Here is a 17,088-nt window from a genome sequence, read left to right on the forward strand (position 1 = left end):
GTGGAGGATGCAGCAGTAAATTAAGATTTCAGCTGAACCAAAAGACCTTACAGAGAGAAGATGTCGTGAACCGCTCTGCAGGCACAGTCGGCGTGGCACGCAATCCCAGAGATGCCACGCGCACCGAGCGGCACCTCCGCCGGGAAGCCGCCCAGCAATAGGGCTGGGACCACCTGGGAGAGGAGAGGAGCCACTCCCACCCCTTGTCCTCGGGAAGACAGGGCTCTGACTCTGGAGACCCTGAGACCAGAAACTTACTAGTTAAGCAATTTGCTACCCCTTTCCCGGCTGTGAACCCTTTGAGAACATCCCTCAGTCAAACAAGGCCTTCTTGGAAGAAACATCTTTTGCAAGAATCTGGCTAATTCAGCCTATCCTTGTAGTGAAGGGAGGCGCGGAGTGTGCGTGGAAGTGCCTCCAGCTTCTGCGCCTAGACTTCGGCGGGCGAAGAAGAGGGCGGGGCGCCCCCGAACCGGGCCGTCCGGGAGAAGGGGTTGGGATGACCCGGCGCTGGTGAAGCTAAGCGTCGGCTGCGCTTCCGGAGCTGGGCGAGCGGCGTCAGCGGAACGGGCGGTTCCTGCCGCGGCGTAAACAAAGGCCGTCTGCGGCGAGAAGCGAGCTGGAGGTGGGGCGGAGGGGCTGGAAGCAGGTACCGGCCCGAGGCGGACCCCTGCCCGCCCTGCTCCCGGCTCTGCGTCCTCGCCGCCCCCCGCCCGCGACCCCCGCCAGCCGGCGAGAGGCCGTCCTCGGTGAGGTGGGCCGCGAGGACGCGAGCGCGGGCGGCGGGGAGCTGCCCTAACGCTGTGCCTTTCGCCACCGCCGCCTCGCCTCGCGCCACCGTGCGTCTCCTTCCTTTTCCTTTGTGTTTTCCTCCGTCGCGGGTACGGGGATTGTCGGTGAGCCGAAGTGCAGCCTCAAGATGGCCGATGGCTACGAGGACCTGCGGGAGGACGAGCTCCCGGGGCCGGCCTATGAGGGCTACGAGTCCGCGGAGCTCGCCTGCCCCGCTGAACGCAGCGGCCACGTAGCCGTCAGCGACGGGCGCCACATGTTCGTCTGGGGCGGCTACAAGGTCAGTGGGTGGCCGGGCCGCGGCGGGTGTCGCTCGGCTGTTACTGGGTCGGGGTTGGTGGGCCGGCGGGAGGACCAGAGCGGCCGCCCCGATCGCCTCCCACGCCCCAACGTCGCGACTCCGCCCGTTGGTCCCTTGTCCTCCGCGAGTGTGGGAATCTTCCCACGGGTCTCCCTACCGTCCCAAGCCTCCTGGTCTGTTGTCACGCCCGCCTTCTGCTTACAAAGCCCGCTCCCCGCCCCACGCTGCTCGCGGCCGCCCTGCGCGCTGTTTGACATCCGAGCGTTATCTGGGGAGGGCACGGCGGGCGGTGCAGGACCGCGAAATGTGTTTTATTTAAAAGGGTTGGGGGTGTATAAGAGGTAACGGTGTGTGAGATCACTCTTATCCTTTATCAGGTCTACCTAGGAGCACATTACCCTGTGGAGCCGGGCTCAGGTGGCCCACTGATACCGTGGCCCACTTATGGGGAGACGGCAGTGTAGGAAAATGCCTCGGAATTCCCAAAGGCCGCAGGGATCGTCTTATTGAAACTTCCCACCTGTTCAGGCGTCCCAGCTACATCCCATTGCTATTGGAACGCTTCAGGGCTATTTTCCTTTTGGTTTCAGCTGAGAAAGGATGTTTTTCACAAGAAATCCCTATTAAGAAAATTAATGGAAAAGCTCTAGAAATAACCGAAAAAATCAACAGGAACAACTTTAACTACAGAGTGCGGCTCTTTGACCCCTACTCGTGAACAATCTGATTAGTTACCAGTTTAGAGCATTTACTTGCGTTTCTCCTTTTTTCCTCTGTCTGGAAGTCCTACCCAAGTGTCTCCTATTTAAACCTTCTCACTAGTTCTGCCCTTTGCTTTTAGAGGTTCCCCGTAGCACTCCACATTCTAGAATCGTCTTATTTTCACTTGCTGGGGTGGTTTTGATCTATTCCTACCGAAAATATTTTTAGCCTCTTTTGGTTTTAAAAACGATCTCCCCCCATCCCCATTTGCTTGAAATCTAGTCCGCTACACCTGTACCTTCCATGACTTGGAAGCACTTCTTGATTCTGGTAGTAGATTTTAGCTTATGGTACAGTTGATCATAGTTGACCGTCTTTGAGATGACTCTCAAAAGATAGATGGGGGCTTCCCTGGTGGCGTAGTGGTTGAGAGTCCGCCTGCTGATGCAGGGGACACGGGTTCGTGCCCCGGTCCGGGAAGATCCCACATGCTGCGGAGCGGCTGGGCCCGTGAGCCATGGCCGCTGAGCCTGCGCATCCGGAGCCTGTGCTCCACAACCGGAGAGGCCCGCATACCACAAAAAAAAAAGATAGATGGGATAAAGCTTTCCTGATTACTTCATTTGGTTGCTTTTTGCCAATCCTAATTAATCTGGAATGTTTTCCCCAGCCTCCAATGAATGTGTTCAGAGGAGAGTATTTGGTAGGAGGAAGGTGGCCAGTATGTGGTGACCTTAATTAAAACGTAAATAATTCCCTTGGAGAAAAGTAAACCTGTTAGTCTTCAGCCTAAACTACTTTATTTGTAATTCTATTTGTAAAACTCAGCAGTGTTGAGGGAATGGGACTTTTCACAAAGAAGGAAGGTGGGCAGAAGGAGGGTTGTCAGGGTGGAAGATTTCTGAAGCTGAGTTGTGGAGGGCCTGGATGCCTAGGGCTGAGGCCAGGTGGAGAAGCATGATCAATGAAGTAAGTTGGTGGTTCCAAAACAGGCCATCCTCCCCATTTTGGTTAGAACCCTAAGAGTACCACAAACAGGAAGCCCTTGGAGATTGTTTTGATGGCAATAAACCTTAGCTTCCTACACAGAAGTCAGTTTTCCTCCTGCCACCAGCCTGATGTATTCCAGGTCAGCCTGCTATCTTTTTTTTTTTTTTTTTTTGTGGTACGCGGGCCTCTCACTGTTGTGGCCTCTCCCATCACAGAGCACAGGCTCCGGATGCACAGGCTCAGCGGCCATGGCTCACAGGCCCAGCCGCTCCGCGGCATGTAGGATCTTCCCGGACCAGGGCACGAACCCGTGTCCCCTGCATGGGCAGGCGGACTCTCAACCACTGCGCCACCAGGGAAGCCCTTAGCCTGCTGTTTTGCTTCCAGCCTTTCCTTTCCTAAGTGGTGGAGTGGAAAGAGAAATGTTTACATGGCCAGCTGTTCAATTCTCTGTAATACTCAAACTTGTAAGACCCTGACACCCATTTCAGTGAACTGCAACAGTTTACTGTATATCGACATTGTTCAGAAAGTGGCTCAGGCAGTGGCTGAAGTTGCAAATGCAGGGAATGGAGGCGGGAATCCTGGTTCCACTGTCCCTTGCTAAGCAGCCTTGGGCAAATCACCTTCCTCTTTGAAAAACCTGTGCCAGCTATTTCTTATGGTGGTTGTGAGGATTAAATAAAGCACTCCATGGACAGCACTTAGCTAGTTCTGGCATATGGTAAGCTCAGTCTGTTACCTGAAGGGAACTGGATCAGAACAAGGAACAAAATTTTGCATGGGGACTTAATATTTTCAGTTCTGCCTCTGCTTCTTGGTGGAGAATGGATGGGTGAAAGGGGAGAATGGCTAGAAAACTCTACATCACCTGTTAGTGATCAGGTACTTTTTTTTTTTTTCTAATTTCTCTATTTTATTTATTTATTTTTGGCTGCATTGGGTCTTCGTTGCCGCGCGTGGGCTTTCTCTAGTTGCGGCGAGCGGGCACTACCCTTTGTTACGGTGCGCGGGCTTCTCTTGTTGCGGAGCACGGGCTTTAGGTACGCAGGCTTTAGTTGTGGCTCGCGGGCTCTAGAGAGCAGGCTCAGTAGTTGTGGCGCACGGGCTTAGTTGTTCCACGGCATGTGGGATCTTCCTGGACCAGGGATCGAACCCGTGTCCCCTGCATTGGCAGGAGGACTCTTAAAACCACTGCGCCATGAGGGAAGCCCCAAGGATTAGGTACGTCGAAGGCAGACCTTTCTTTAGCGTGCTGACCATGGCACACGTAATCTCTCATTAAGTCATGCAAGTGAGATTTGGTGCATGGACTATTCAGGATAAAGTGGCCTTAGAGATTACCTGGAGATCTCGTAACTTCCTGCACCATTACAACTGCTGTATCAAAAATTTGAATTGAGGGCTGTCTATATTAAGCATTACCTTGAGTATGTGGCAGGGAGGATTGTGCATTTGATAGAACTGTTATAACCTATTTAACTTTTCATAACTCTCAGTATCTCAAATAAGATATACAATATATATACAATATACAATATATATATAAAATACACAATAGTGCCTCTTTAGAATACAAATTACTTTTTATATTTGCAATTTTTTTTTGTTTCTTTGTTTTTTCTTAGAGTAATCAAGTCAGAGGATTGTATGACTTTTATCTGCCTAGAGAAGAACTCTGGATCTACAACATGGAGACTGGAAGATGGTAACTGGATATTATGAGGGGGACTAAAAAAATCCAAATAAGGTTGCAAACAAAAACATACTCTGTAAAACCCACACTAATGAATAAAAATACTTTAATTAAAGATGCTAAGCTATCTATATATTCTGAAAACAGTGTTCTGCTAGTTTAGCTTAGCTGCTAAGCTTAGATGCTTTTGCATCTCTTTAGTAGTTCAGTAATTACTAGATGCTTTTATGACCTTGAAGAAATTTCTGTTCAGAGCTGTGTCAAGTATTATAGTAATATTAAAGAGGTAGAGGCTTCAAATCCTGGAATGGAAATATAATAAAAGTTCCATATATTTTTTTTTTTCAAGATGTTGTCTTTGTTGTGTGCTATCTTGAATGAGAAAAGAATTTCCAGATTGTATCTGCTAGAAATAAAGGTAGTATTCTATTTCAATGAGCTCTAATATTAAAATTTCTATGCAAATCCCTTTGAAATAGTACGTTTTGCCTAAAAAACAAAATTAACTTAAATTTGCATACAAACTATGGATATTCTGAAAGGACCTTTTGCCAGTTTCATACCAGTATTACCGGAGTATGTTCTTAGCAGAATTAATGTGATTCTCAAAATACTGGGTTGGCCGTGTTTAGGGATTTATAAAGTAGTTTTCTCCATGGTTTGCTTTGTGAAAACTTTGTGCATTACATACTTCAGCATATTAGAGATCTCAGAACTAGGAGAATAGTAGTTCCACTTGATTTAAAAGGTCAACTAAAAATAAACCAGGATTATTTTTGCACATAGCCAGTCAGTGTTAATCTAGCTGTTTGATGATCTTTTTCTAGAGAATTGGACATTTATAATAGTATTCCTTTAATATGGAAATTCTAATATTTTCTTTTAACAATTCAGCCCCATAAGGAATTTTACAAATTAAGCCTATCAAAACAAAGCTTGGGAATTCCTTGATGGTCCAGTGGTTAGGACTCTACACTTCCACTGCAGGGGGCACGGGTTCGATCCCTGGTTGGGGAATTAAAATCCTGTGTCACATGGTGCAGCCAAAAACAAATAAAAAACTTAAAGCTTAGTTAGCATAGATGAAGTGATATTCTGAGCAAAAGACCTTGAGTGTTGTATTAATATTCTGAATCTTAGAATTATTAGCTTTTTGATCCAGATTCACTTTTAGATTCAGAATGAGTTAAAACATGTAAAGAGCACTCAGAGGACGGCCTGGCCTATAGTAGGCACTACCTGAGTGTTGGGAGTATTACATAAGGTCTGAAACAGATTCGTTTGAATGGCTAAAAGGTAACTGAATTAAAAACACCTATTAATCTGTCAGGACTGACATACTGAAGTTTTTTTTCTTTTGGGTTCTTGGCCCACTCAAAAACAAAAAACCATCAAAAAACCATTAATGGCCAAGTAAGCAGAAAAGCAAACAATTTAGTTTGAGAAATGTAAGATGGTTTGCTCCTAGAATAATAAAATGACACGTAGGCTTTTAGAACCTCCCATGCTGCCATGTGTAAGTACCTGCTGGCACAGCCTGTGGAATGGGTGAAAGGGATGAGTTCATTCTTTTAACTAACTTTAGAGCTAGAAGAGACCCTCGACATAGCTACTCAGCCCGCTTATTTTATTTTTTTATTGTGGGAATAGAATTAGAAGAATGAATAGATTTTTGCATTTCTTCCTTTTTGGGAAATCGATTTACATTCAGTTTTTTCCCCCTTAGGAAAAAAATTAACACTGAGGGTGATGTTCCTCCTTCTATGTCAGGAAGCTGTGCTGTGTGTGTAGACAGGGTGCTGTACTTGTTTGGAGGACACCATTCAAGAGGCAATACGAATAAGGTTAGTGTTTCTAAGGATTATGGTTTAAGGCAACGTTGTTCTTTTTCAGACAACTTCAGATTTCTAAGGTTAGCCCATACTTATTCTTGTTCCAGTTAAAAAATACATGTACTTGATTATGGTATGAATGTGCATTTTAGTATTTTTGTCTACCAGCCGGTATTTACCTGGGCCTTCTGTAAAATCAGCTTTGGTTGGTAAGGTGTGTGCAGTAACTTTCTAGGTTGTTTTTCTCTGTGTTCTTTGCAGCTACTTATTCTTTCAGAACCCTGGAGTATTAGATGAATGTTAGTAAACTAAATGAAAACAAGATGCAGTTAAGGGGGGGAGCAGGGTAAAATTTAACAGGCCACAACTCAAAAAGCCATAAGGAGAAATGAACACTGACAGATTTTATATACTAACATTCCTATAACATGGCACCATAAGATACTGTTGTTCAGACTTAGTCTACATCTTTACCAAACAGGAAAAAGGTATCAGTTTTTCTCTCAGGCCAGTAAGAGACAGATGCAGTCAGAAAGGTGCATGTGATATAGATAGACTCTTAAAAATTCATTTATTTGGCAACTTAGTAAGCACCTTAATGCTGAGCACTTGCTTAGACATTGGAGACAGAGATGAATGACACTGTCCCCGCCTCTAGGAGCTCACATTCTAGAAGGGACACATATAAGTAAACGATTTCAGTAGCATATCATAAAGAGAAACACAGAGTCGGCTCGTAGTAATGGCTCAGTAAAAACTGTTGAATCTGAAAAAGAATCCTTACCATTGTGTTTGGTAGGACAGAGGAACAGAAAAATGAAGAGTCTTCACCGAAGAGGTGATGCTTGAATAGAATCATACAATTGGAAGGGGTAGCCAAGATATAGGTACCAAGATGCAGAGGTATAAGCAAATATCTTGTTCATGGACATGCCAAGTGATTTGCTGTAGATGAGCATATGGCTGAAGTGGTTTCAAATTTCAAACTGCGCTTCTAGGAACTCTAGGGATTTCTTTGAGATGCCTTGGGACGTGTGAGAGGAGCATATGGTGTTGGGCAGGCTCCAGACTGCCCCTTCCTCCTCCATTTTAACAAGTGTAGCTCCACTTTAATTTAATTTAATTTATTTATTCATTCACAGTTCACCTTGGGGTTCACTTTAATTGAATAGTGTTGCACATTCTGTGGGTTTGGATAAATATAATGAGATATATCCATCATGATAATGTCATATGAAGTATTTCACTGCTCATAAAAATTTCTGTACTCCGTGTATTCATCTCTCCTCTCCCCCCAAACTCCTGGCAACCATCGATCTTTTTTTTTTTTTTTTTTGCGGTACACGGGCCTCTCACTGTTCCGGCCTCTCCCGTTGCGGAGCACAGGCTCCGGACGCGCAGGCTCAGCAGCCATGGCTCACGGGCCCAGCCGCTCCGCGGCATGTGGGATCCTCCCGGACCGGGGCACGAACCCGTGTCCCCTGCATCGGCAGGTGGACTCTCAACCACTGCGCCACCATGGAAGCCCCATCGATCTTTTTATTGTCTCCATAGTTTTGCCTTTTCCAGATGACATAATTGGAATCTATTTTTCTTTTCTTTTTCCTTGAAAAGAGAGGTTCAAGGCCTTTATGTCTATAAGACCATTCATGGCTCATGCATGAGTGGACCCGACAGGCTCTCGGTGGCAAACTTCCCCACTAAATACTGTAGCTTTTCTTCCAATATTGAGCCCTGTCCCACTGGTCCTGCCTAGCAGCCACGTGGAGGTGCAGGGGGACATGTGTTGGATATTTGCTCATAGGAAGGCCACAAGTTTTGTGCCTCTTGTCACAATGAACCCAGATTCCTGTTGGGTATGTTGTAAACAGAGGAGCCATTTCTTCAGGCCCTTATTATTATTATTATTATTTGCGTTACATGGGCCTTTCACTGTTGTGGCCTCTCCCGCTGCGGAGCACAGGCTCTGGATGCGCAGGCTCAGCGGCCATGGCTCACGGGCCCAGCCACTCCGCGGCATGTGGGATCTTCCCGGACCGGGACACAAACCCGTGTCCCCTGCATCGGCAGGCGGACTCTCAACCACTGCGCCACCAGGGAAGCCCTATTTTTTTTAAATAATTTATTTTATTTTATTTTTATTTTTGGCTCTGTTGGGCCTTCGTTGCTGCACGCGGGCTCTTTCTAGTTGTAGTGAGCGGGGGCCACCCTTCGTTGCAGTGTGTGGCCGCTGCAGACCACAGGCTCCAGGTGTACAGGCCTCAGCAGTTACGGCTTGCAGGCTCTAGAGCATAGGTTCAGTAGTTGTGGCGCACGGGCCCAGCCGCTCCGCGGCATGTGGGATCTTCCTGGACCAGGGCCCGAACCCGCATCCCCTGCATTGGCAGGCGGATTCCCAACCACTGTGCCACCAGGGAAGCCCCCTTATTTTTATATTTAGGCTTTTGCTTAAGATTTTGTTTGAAGGGTTCCGTGCCTAAAAGGTTTTGTGAGGCCCTACTGTAGGCTGTAGTTGAGCCATGTATTTTTCAGGGCCAAGGGGGAGAAAACTAAGTTTGACACAACATGAGGAAGCTTGGGAAAAAAAGAAGCTGTGGCTTTAGGGGAGTGGTCAGAGAAATGATAGTAGTTAACTGACTAGAGTTGAGGAAAGGGAGCTTTAGGAGTCTAAGTAAAAAAAAAAAAAGTCAGATTTATTTAAATACCTGGATGTGAAAGATACATGAATACTTAATCTTTTAAGATTTATCCTTAGCTCCTAGAGTTAAGTAGGCACTTAAGACATGTTTGTTAAATTGAATTTGAAGATGAATTACTAAGTCTGATTTTTTGGTAATACCATCCTGATACCCGTAAATTAGATCAGTACAACTCAAAGTGCCTATCTAAGGCCAAGAATGTAAATCAACACACGTTCTATTCCTTCATCAAAAAAGTGTGGTATGGGAAAAAAATAAGCTGAACTAAACAGGGTACACAGTGACTTAGGTAATTTACATTCTGGCAGAAATTTCTTATCTAGACTCAGACCAGTTAACACTTTGCAGACAAGCAGCCAGTCTGCAGTTCCACTTTTATTAGTACTGAATTAGATGACAGTCTTATTAGCATGAACGCAATAAAATTAAATGCCAAGGTTGAATTTCTTTTATGTAACCAAATCTAACTGAAATCATTGCTTCTGACAGTTCTACATGCTGGATTCAAGGTCTACAGACCGAGTATTACACTGGGAAAGAATTGACTGCCAAGGAATTCCTCCATCATCAAAGGACAAACTCGGTGTCTGGGTATATAAAAACAAGTGAGTTAGCAGCACTATAGGTTTGGGTTTTTATGTGGAAAGTGCTTTGCCATCCAAGTATCATTAACCAATAACCATTGTAACAGTAGAACACGCCTTCGAGTGCCCATGAGGATTAAGTGAATTGATGGTAAAGCACCTAAGACATAAATGTTAGCCATATTAGCCATTATTATTTGAATACGCAGTTTTATATACTCAAGTGTGCCTTCTCAACTCATGGATAAGACAAAATTTTAAAAATCTCTTGTATCCTGTGGATGTTTGATTTTTTAATGTCTTGGTTTTTTATCAAACAGGTTAATATTTTTTGGAGGGTATGGATATTTACCTGAAGATAAAGTATTGGGAACTTTTGAATTTGATGAAACATCTTTTTGGGTAAATGAAGTTTCTTACTTGCATATGGCCTACTTAGTCTATTGAAATAATACACTTTGTTTGCTATTAGCTTTGTTCATTTTGCTCTGTTAATAAACCAGACAAAGGCTATATGATTTTACGAACATTATTTGTAAAATAACTCAGATTCTTATTTTCTGTAGAATTCAAGTCATCCAAGAGGATGGAATGATCATGTACATATTTTAGACACTGAAACATTTGTCTGGAGCCAGCCTATAACTACTGTGAGTTACTGAAGAATAATGAATTATTAAAGCAAGTCTGCTTAGACGAGAAGGGGAGTTGGCAGGTGGTGTAAAATTGGCAGTTTGTTATTCTCCAAGGAGTTTAAAACTCAAAAAAGTTTAATGAATGTATAGACTAGCGCAGCATCTATTATCTAATAGCTGTTAAAGTGGTATTGTTTGTAATAAATGACCTAGTGCTGGATTGGAATTTAAGTTACTCAACTATTAGATTTCTTTTTCCTCTGACACAGATGTCATATAATATGCCAGCTTTTGTTTTAAAAGATAAAAGTAAAGCAAGCAAGCATTCTATTGTATTAACTAGCCCCTTCAGTAATGTATTTCAGAAACTCCCAGCTTGCTAGTCAGCCTTCACTACTGCTGTCTACTATAAGTTTGCACTTCAGCTTAAAAGCTCAAGTGTCTTGCACATTCTTATCCCACATCCAGAGTAGACTCTTTCTGGTATTTATAAAACGTTCACTTATTTATTAAATTGCTTTTATGACCTTACTAGGGTAAAGCACCTTCACCTCGTGCTGCCCATGCCTGTGCAACTGTTGGAAACAAAGGCTTTGTGTTTGGAGGCAGATATCGAGTGAGTATATAAAACAAGTTTCAATGATTTGCTTTTGAATTACTCAAAATGATAACTAGTTAATTATCCTTTTCTAGGATGCTAGAATGAATGATCTTCACTGTCTTAATCTGGATACATGGGAGTGGAATGAATTGTAGGTATCATTTTAGATAATTATTTAGAAAAGTTTTTCAAAGAAATTTCAATGGATTTTTCCGTTACTCTATTATTAGTATATAATGTCCTTGCTTACATTTTCTGTAACTATGAATTTAAGTAAACATAATCACTAAATCCTTAAAGAAGGAATTTTAAAATTTTCAGTTCCCATAAACTATGCCTGGCACATAGCATGTGCTCAGTGTTTATTGAAAAGAAAAGATCTAAAGTTGACTCTTCCTTCAAAGAAAGTAGTTCATTCTAAAGCATGTAGTTAATACCAAGAAGACTTTTTAAAGTCTCTTTTCAAAATTCCATATAAATTTTTAAAGAAAACTTCTTTAGTATTTCTCTGCATTAAATACAGTAGCGGCTTTTAAATGTAGATATTGTAACTTAGCTATTATTTTCAGAATTCCACAAGGCATATGCCCAGTTGGCCGATCTTGGCACTCACTAACACCAGTTTCTTCAGATCATCTCTTTCTCTTTGGAGGATTTACCACTGATAAACAGCCACTAAGTAAGTACTTTAAAAACATTAAAAAGTTATTATATATAATTCATAAGTAATATATGAATAGCTGAAAAAAATCAGTATTTTAAATTTATCAGAGGGCTATAGGGTTGGTTAGAAGGTTTGCTACTAATTTTGATCCTATAACATACCTATAATTGTTTTCATGACACATCCATTGGTCCAGTAAAAAAATGACCCGGAACACTTTGCCCTGCTAAAGGGCTGTAACATGCAAAGGGCTTACTTGGTTAACTGCAGGAAAAAAAAGGAAATATACTTTCTGTATCTACTCAAAATCTGATTTATTACTGTTCTTACTAAAGCTATGCTCTTTATTTATTTATTTATTTTTGTGCTGTATGCGGGCCTCTCACTGTTGTGGCCTCTCCCGTTGCGGAGCACAGGCTCCAGACGCGCAGGCTCAGCGGCCATAGCTCACGGGCCCAGCCGCTCCGCGGCATGTGGGATCCCCCCGGACCGGGGCACGAACCCGTGTCCCCTGCATTGGCAGGCGGACTCTCAATCACTGCGCCACCAGGGAAGCCCTAAAGCTATGCTCTTTAAATATCAATGTCACATTAACAGAATAACATACTTCACAGCTCTTTTTCTTTGCTTCAATCAGGTGATGCCTGGACTTACTGCATCAGTAAAAACGAATGGATACAGTTCAATCATCCCTATACTGAAAAACCAAGGTATGAACTATTTAAAAACTAATTCTTATGCTGAATGAATGAGGTCCACAGAGATGTACAAGACTGGTAATGATTGAGGAAATTTGACTGGCTGCATTCAGTTCATCATTCTTATTATAAGAACCCTAGCATTCACTAAGGTTTAACATTGTAGCTTTTGGAAGAAGAGAAAACCAATGTTATCCTAGTATCAGTGCTTTCTATTTTATCATCTGTGTATGAAAAATAGGACTGGATTTTGACTTTTGCTTCATCATAAAATTACTGACATTGTTAAAATTTATACTCAAGCTCTTTAGTCAAGTTGAGTTGAACTGTTTCTAGATTTTTCATTAAAAAAAACAAAAAGGAACTGGAAAGGAGAGAATTTCAAAACCCTAAAGAATGTTTATGGCAGTGGGGGGGAGGGGCTGGGAAGGGAGAATCAAGAACTTTCAATCAGATTTGCGGTTGTGCTGTATAACAAAGATCAAGAAGTCAGATCATCCAAAAAGAGCCTATTAAAACACTGATAGTTACTTTTCTTGTTAATCTCGAAAAGAATTGTTACAAAGACTGCTAAAGGAAATAATGCAAAGTTGGTGTTCAAAGCACATTTGGATAATGTCAGCCTGCATTTTTCCCCACACCTCCGACCTAAGTACAGTCATGCCGTTCTAAGACGTCATTTGGCACAAATATTCTTTCCACAGAATTATCAGGCCTGAAGATACTTTGTTCACTCAGGCAGAGTCAGCATCCCTCAGATGTTTTGTGTAAGGCCAACTGGTCCTGCCTGTGAAAAGAGGAGAAGAAGCAGAGGGCATATACCACTAATCCCCCGTAAGACTTTTATTGCTAACAAAAACCTAGAGAACAGTTCAGTTCACATTCCTCATTGCATAAATTAGGAATGGACCAGAAAGATAAAACGGTAACATCCAGATAAAACAGACATTGATTTTTCCAGCTTCTGCTACGTTTCCTTGAGATAACTGCATCTCACCATTATGTTTTGAGCTGCACTAAAGATCTTTAGTCTTTATTTCATCATCTCTACTCTGTAGTATAAATGATCAGTTTGGTGTTCAGGGTGACTTCAAACTCAAGTTTTTGTTTTAAATGTAGATTATGGCATACAGCTTGTGCCAGTGATGAAGGAGAAGTCATTGTGTTTGGTGGGTGTGCCAATAACCTTCTTGTCCATCACAGGGCTGTAAGTACACTACCTTTTATTAAAGGACACTTCATAATATTGCTGAAGCTTTCTTGTGAAGTACTTTTAATATACTCTTCATGTCTGTTTTTTAGGCACACAGTAATGAAATACTTATATTTTCAGTTCAACCAAAATCTCTTGTAAGGTAAGTAACTTTTTACTTGGTACTTACTTTAAATTGTGTTTCTTAAACACTTTAAATTAGTGCTTTTGAAAAAACAGGTTTATGGATAATTTAAGGGCAATAGCAAGCCTTCACTGTTAAAACTATCCAGTTCCTATGAAAATCTTTAAAGTGCTTTTTCTTTTTTGGTAGTTCTTCAAGTGAATGTACTTCTAAACCGTAAAGTGAAATTATTTTTCTCTTTGTCCACTTTCAGGCTAAGCTTAGAAGCAGTCATTTGCTTTAAAGAAATGTTAGCCAGCTCGTGGAACTGCCTTCCAAAACACTTACTTCACAGTGTTAATCAGAGGTTTGGTAGTAACAACACTTCTGGATCTTAAGGCTTCATAGACAGCGCCTCTGATCACGTGCATGGACAGCAATTCTGTAAACATCAGAGTGACATTGTTTATATAATTATGTGCATTGTTGTAGTTTGCAGCCTTTTAGTTTTAGTGTGCATGTGAATGGCCTAGAGAACCTATTTTTGTGTCTAAAGTTTACAATAAATGTATTTAACACCAGTAACTGTCTTCTATTAAAACAAAAGTAAGTTAATACTTGGGCTTTTTACCCCAAGGAATGGTTATTATATTTCCTATTTGGTAACATCAGGATATATACCTATAGAAACATAGTAATTATCCTTACCACTATCAAAATGGTGAAGTTATTTTTTAAAGAAAGACATGAATATTTCAGATGTTTTTTTAATGGCACGAGTAGTCTATTATGTTGTATTTACAACACTAGGCTACATAAAGGTTTTTGTTTTTAACAGTAACTTCAAAAGGAAAAATATTCTCGATAAGGTTAAGCAGGTAAAAGAAACCTTGGAAGGACCAGCAGCTGTTTAGCACACTTTGACCTTAATGCTTTGGCATAGGGGCTGGGGCAAGTGCTCATGTTGACTCTAGGCAGCTATTATCTAATTATTTTAAAAGTAACAGTTTTGTAGCTCATAAGGAATGGAAGTAATGTATGACTTTATTCTCCATTCTGTTAGGAGACAGACAGAAGAAGAAAGCTGGGTCAGGAGTCTTTAGTGGTAAGCCTAAAAGTGCACTTATGATATATTATAGGTTAAGATACTCTGTAACATGCTACTGATAATTACTAGAGGTGGAAAATAAAATGGTACAGAGCTGAATGAGATTACAAGGAGGAAATTAATTAAGATGAAAAGTAAAGTAAAGGTGTATAAATGCATGGAAGTTATCAACACCGATTTCTTCTAGGTGTTATCTCTTAAGCTGAGTCACGGAAATGATTGATTTGTATTTAAAATCTGGTCTAATATGGGTAAAGGCAGAAGAAAGTCTACTCTTTCACTGCTTAGGGTTTTCAAGACTTAATCCTAAATGTTTAACCACCCCCAATCCCCACCACCACCAGGAAAAAAACTTGTGATTGGCCTGTAATAGATACACGTTATATACAGTAAACTACCAAGTCAATAGTCTAAGCAGTTGAGCCACTTCACTATTCCATTTCTTTACAGCATGAAATGAATACTTAATATTAACCTCCCAAATTTCAAGAAAATGTAGGAGGATAACTACAGATGTATACAGTTAGCATTTAGCTGTCCACAGGTATTTTAGGAAATCCTATCATAGACACTGTTTCCTCTCTATAAAACTGGAAAAAAAAAAAAGTCCTTTTGGCGAATACAAGGCAACGTTTAGTTTATTTTTAAATGCGGAAGTCTTGTTACATGATGTTTTCATCTCTGAACTTCCAAAAGGCTATAAAATTGACTCTTCTCAAATATTTTAGGATTTCATTTCAGCTATTTTCTTTTTACATTCAGAAGATTGGGTGCAGACACTTTGACTTTGCCAGGAATGTTTCTTGATAAATCCGTGTCCTGAAAAAAAGAATTGCTGAGTATCTTCACAATCATATTTTCTTTTATGACAATTGTATGTCCTCTGCTGTCAAAAGAATGGCATTCTAAAATTTTCACCCAATATGATTTTACTTATTTTATATTGCTTCTAGTAAGACCGCATTTTCTACCAAAATAATAGCTGCAGGTTCCATCTACTAACAAAGCAATAACTGCTAACATATTTAATTGCACCACCAATCTCCAGAAGTTTCTAGAGGAATACTTTACCTTTACACTGCGGAATAAGTCTTTTTCTCTTGCTGTTGCTTCCTTGGAATGCATGAAACTATTCAAGGCTGTTTTTGCAGCTGTAAATAGAAAATAGAAAAATCTACTTCTGTTCAGTCAAGAAATGTTTAAACATAATTCAAAAAAAGATTTTAAATACCTTTTCCCTTTTTCTGAACTCCAGGAGTAAGTTTCACTTTGTATCTTTAAAAAGGAATTGCATGTGTTTGTTACTAAATAGAGATTACAAAATGATTCATGAGTCAGTGCTGTGGCAGCAGTTTGAGTAAACTCATGATGACTTACTTATAGTTTGTCATGGTGTTGTATGGGGCACATATTGGAATGGCAAACAGGAGTACATCTTCAGGATGTGGCTGCCCCGTCAAAGAGTCAAACAGATTTTCCTAAAAAGGGAAAACAAAAACGATTATAAAAATAATTTATACCAGTCCTAAAAGAGGAAAACTCTAATAAAACACTGTCAGAATCAATATATTTTATCATTTTCTGATAAACAGTCTTACACCCTTCGGAGCAATAAAGCAGAGCTTAATGATGATTTTTTAAATGGCGCCTATTGAAATTTAAGAGAAAGGGAGAAAAAACTTGTTGGAGACATTTTTGGTTGTCACAACTGAAGCGAGGTTGGGGGAGGAAATAGAGTACGACTGACATCTGCTAGTGGGTAGATGCCAGGGATGTGGGTAGATGCCAGGGATGGGACAACTCCCCGCAACAAAGAATTACCTCCTCCAAAATGTTAATAGTGCCAAAGCTGGGAAACCCTGGGCTAGAACAGTCTTCTCTCATGCCTGTCCTTAAGGAGAAATTCTATGGCTTCTTAGAGTTCCCATTTTGTGGACTGCGTTCAAGATTACCCATATTTATTTAACAACATGAGTAAATTTAGATTTAGGACAAAACACTTGGTACAGCTAGTGCTTACTATATGCCATGAACTTTTCTAAACGTTTTATGTATATTATCTTAATTCTCAAAACAACTCTCTCAGTAGGGGCAATTATCCCCATTTTTCAGATGAGAAAACTGAGGTGTAAAGAATGTTTCCAAGGTTGTAGTCATATGTAGTAAAGTTGGGATTCAAACCCAGAATGTGTGACTCCAGAGCCTGTAGTCTTTTCTTAGTGTTTTAAGTTTTAATTAGTTAGAAGTTGTGTGTCAGGTATTCTGGGAACTGGATTGCAGTTAGTGTTGTAGTAGGAACCCCAATACAAAATCATACCTCATTTCCCTGTTGGTCCAGATCTTGCTCTTCCTGTTCCAAATATATAAAATTTTAAAAGTCAGTTATAACTTAAATTGAAATTCCAAACCATTAAAAACTATGAGGAGAAAGAAAAAGTGATAAATAAGACTGAGTAAATTAATATGTGTA

The 17,088-nt window shown here is 41.2% G+C and overlaps 2 protein-coding genes and 1 non-coding gene across 4 annotated transcripts in view; 1 reads left to right on the forward strand and 2 right to left on the reverse strand.

Moving 5' to 3' along the window:
- Positions 1 to 587: 587 nt before the first annotated feature.
- KLHDC2 (kelch domain containing 2) lies at positions 588 to 14,095 on the forward strand. Its single transcript, XM_029236606.1, has 13 exons — positions 588 to 1,072; positions 4,414 to 4,493; positions 6,208 to 6,325; positions 9,502 to 9,617; positions 9,917 to 9,998; positions 10,163 to 10,246; positions 10,767 to 10,847; positions 10,925 to 10,983; positions 11,402 to 11,511; positions 12,134 to 12,206; positions 13,314 to 13,401; positions 13,497 to 13,549; positions 13,785 to 14,095. The coding sequence occupies exons 1-13, from the start codon at positions 920 to 922 to the stop codon at positions 13,906 to 13,908; spliced, it is 1,221 nt and encodes a 406-aa protein (XP_029092439.1). The 5' UTR covers positions 588 to 919; the 3' UTR covers positions 13,909 to 14,095.
- Positions 8,095 to 8,219, reverse strand: LOC114905429. Its single transcript, XR_003796255.1, has one exon. It is a non-coding gene; the product is annotated as a small nucleolar RNA SNORA11 (small nucleolar RNA).
- A 239-nt stretch (positions 14,096 to 14,334) lies between the features above and the next one.
- The window catches only part of NEMF (nuclear export mediator factor), a 53,102-nt gene continuing 50,348 nt past the window's right edge, over positions 14,335 to 17,088 (reverse strand). Inside the window, exons 29-33 of one of the 2 annotated variants that reach the window (XM_029236603.1) lie at positions 16,936 to 16,968; positions 15,996 to 16,096; positions 15,850 to 15,893; positions 15,690 to 15,769; positions 15,058 to 15,437 (exon numbers count right to left, since the gene is read on the reverse strand). In XM_029236603.1, coding sequence (XP_029092436.1) covers positions 15,360 to 15,437; positions 15,690 to 15,769; positions 15,850 to 15,893; positions 15,996 to 16,096; positions 16,936 to 16,968 — 336 coding nt within the window. In that variant the 3' untranslated portion in view covers positions 15,058 to 15,359. Of the gene's footprint in view, positions 15,770 to 15,849; positions 15,894 to 15,995; positions 16,097 to 16,935; positions 16,969 to 17,088 lie in introns of both variants that reach the window. The other variant, XM_029236602.1, reaches the window with a different exon arrangement.

Source organism: Monodon monoceros, unplaced genomic scaffold (assembly GCF_005190385.1).
Source record: "Monodon monoceros isolate NGI ecotype Baffin Bay Population unplaced genomic scaffold, NGI_Narwhal_1 Super_Scaffold_21, whole genome shotgun sequence".
Lineage (NCBI taxonomy): Eukaryota > Metazoa > Chordata > Mammalia > Artiodactyla > Monodontidae > Monodon > Monodon monoceros.